The sequence below is a fragment of the Etheostoma spectabile genome, chromosome 2 (assembly GCF_008692095.1).
Source record: "Etheostoma spectabile isolate EspeVRDwgs_2016 chromosome 2, UIUC_Espe_1.0, whole genome shotgun sequence".
NCBI lineage: Eukaryota > Metazoa > Chordata > Actinopteri > Perciformes > Percidae > Etheostoma > Etheostoma spectabile.
In genome coordinates this window covers 11,888,858-11,889,440 of record NC_045734.1, presented here as the reverse complement: position 1 = coordinate 11,889,440, position 583 = coordinate 11,888,858, and the positions used below count along the sequence as shown (strand labels likewise).

The 583-nt window shown below is 44.6% G+C and overlaps 1 protein-coding gene across 2 annotated transcripts in view; it reads right to left on the bottom strand.

The window, feature by feature from the left end:
• The window catches only part of cldnd1b (claudin domain containing 1b), a gene marked incomplete at its 5' end in the record, with an annotated part of 3,367 nt that extends 2,784 nt beyond the window's left edge, over positions 1 to 583 (bottom strand). Inside the window, 1 exon segment of one of the 2 annotated variants that reach the window (XM_032532272.1) lies at positions 292 to 583. In XM_032532272.1, coding sequence (XP_032388163.1) covers positions 292 to 583 — 292 coding nt within the window. 2 annotated transcript variants of the gene reach the window in all.

Genomic DNA, 583 nt, shown 5'->3' with positions numbered 1-583 from the left:
TTTCCTGTACTGTTTTAAATCATCTGCTTAATCTGATGATCTGGATATAAGTTTTTATTGCTTCCACCTTTTATTAAATGAAACATTCTAATCTAATCATTTTAATCACATTTGCCTATAATTTAGCCAGACATATTTCTCTTAAAAGTTAACTACAATTTAAAATAAATCAATGCAGGCAAGCCTGCCTCCATAACATGAGCTAATAATGAGGGGGATCTACAGAACCTATTAGTGTGTGATTGAGGAAGAGTTGTGAAAGCTGTAGCGATGTAATATTTTGAAGAAGGGGCCATACCTGGCTCTTTGAACCAGTGGGACTGGCTGGGCACCAGTATGCACCTCCACCACAGTCCCTGGGTGCCGTTCAGTCGGAACATGGTTTCACTGTATGTCTTCTCATCAAACTCTCCATTGATGAACTCCTCTCTGAGCTCGGAGGCGTTGCCCCCCTCACGTTTGACTGGTGGACAGCTGTACTGGTACCAGTGCTGCGTTCCCACAGCCACAGAGAGATAGACTGTCGCCAGCAGGCTCAGCACCGAGCCGATGACCAGAGCTGTGGCATAGCGATTGTCCACCA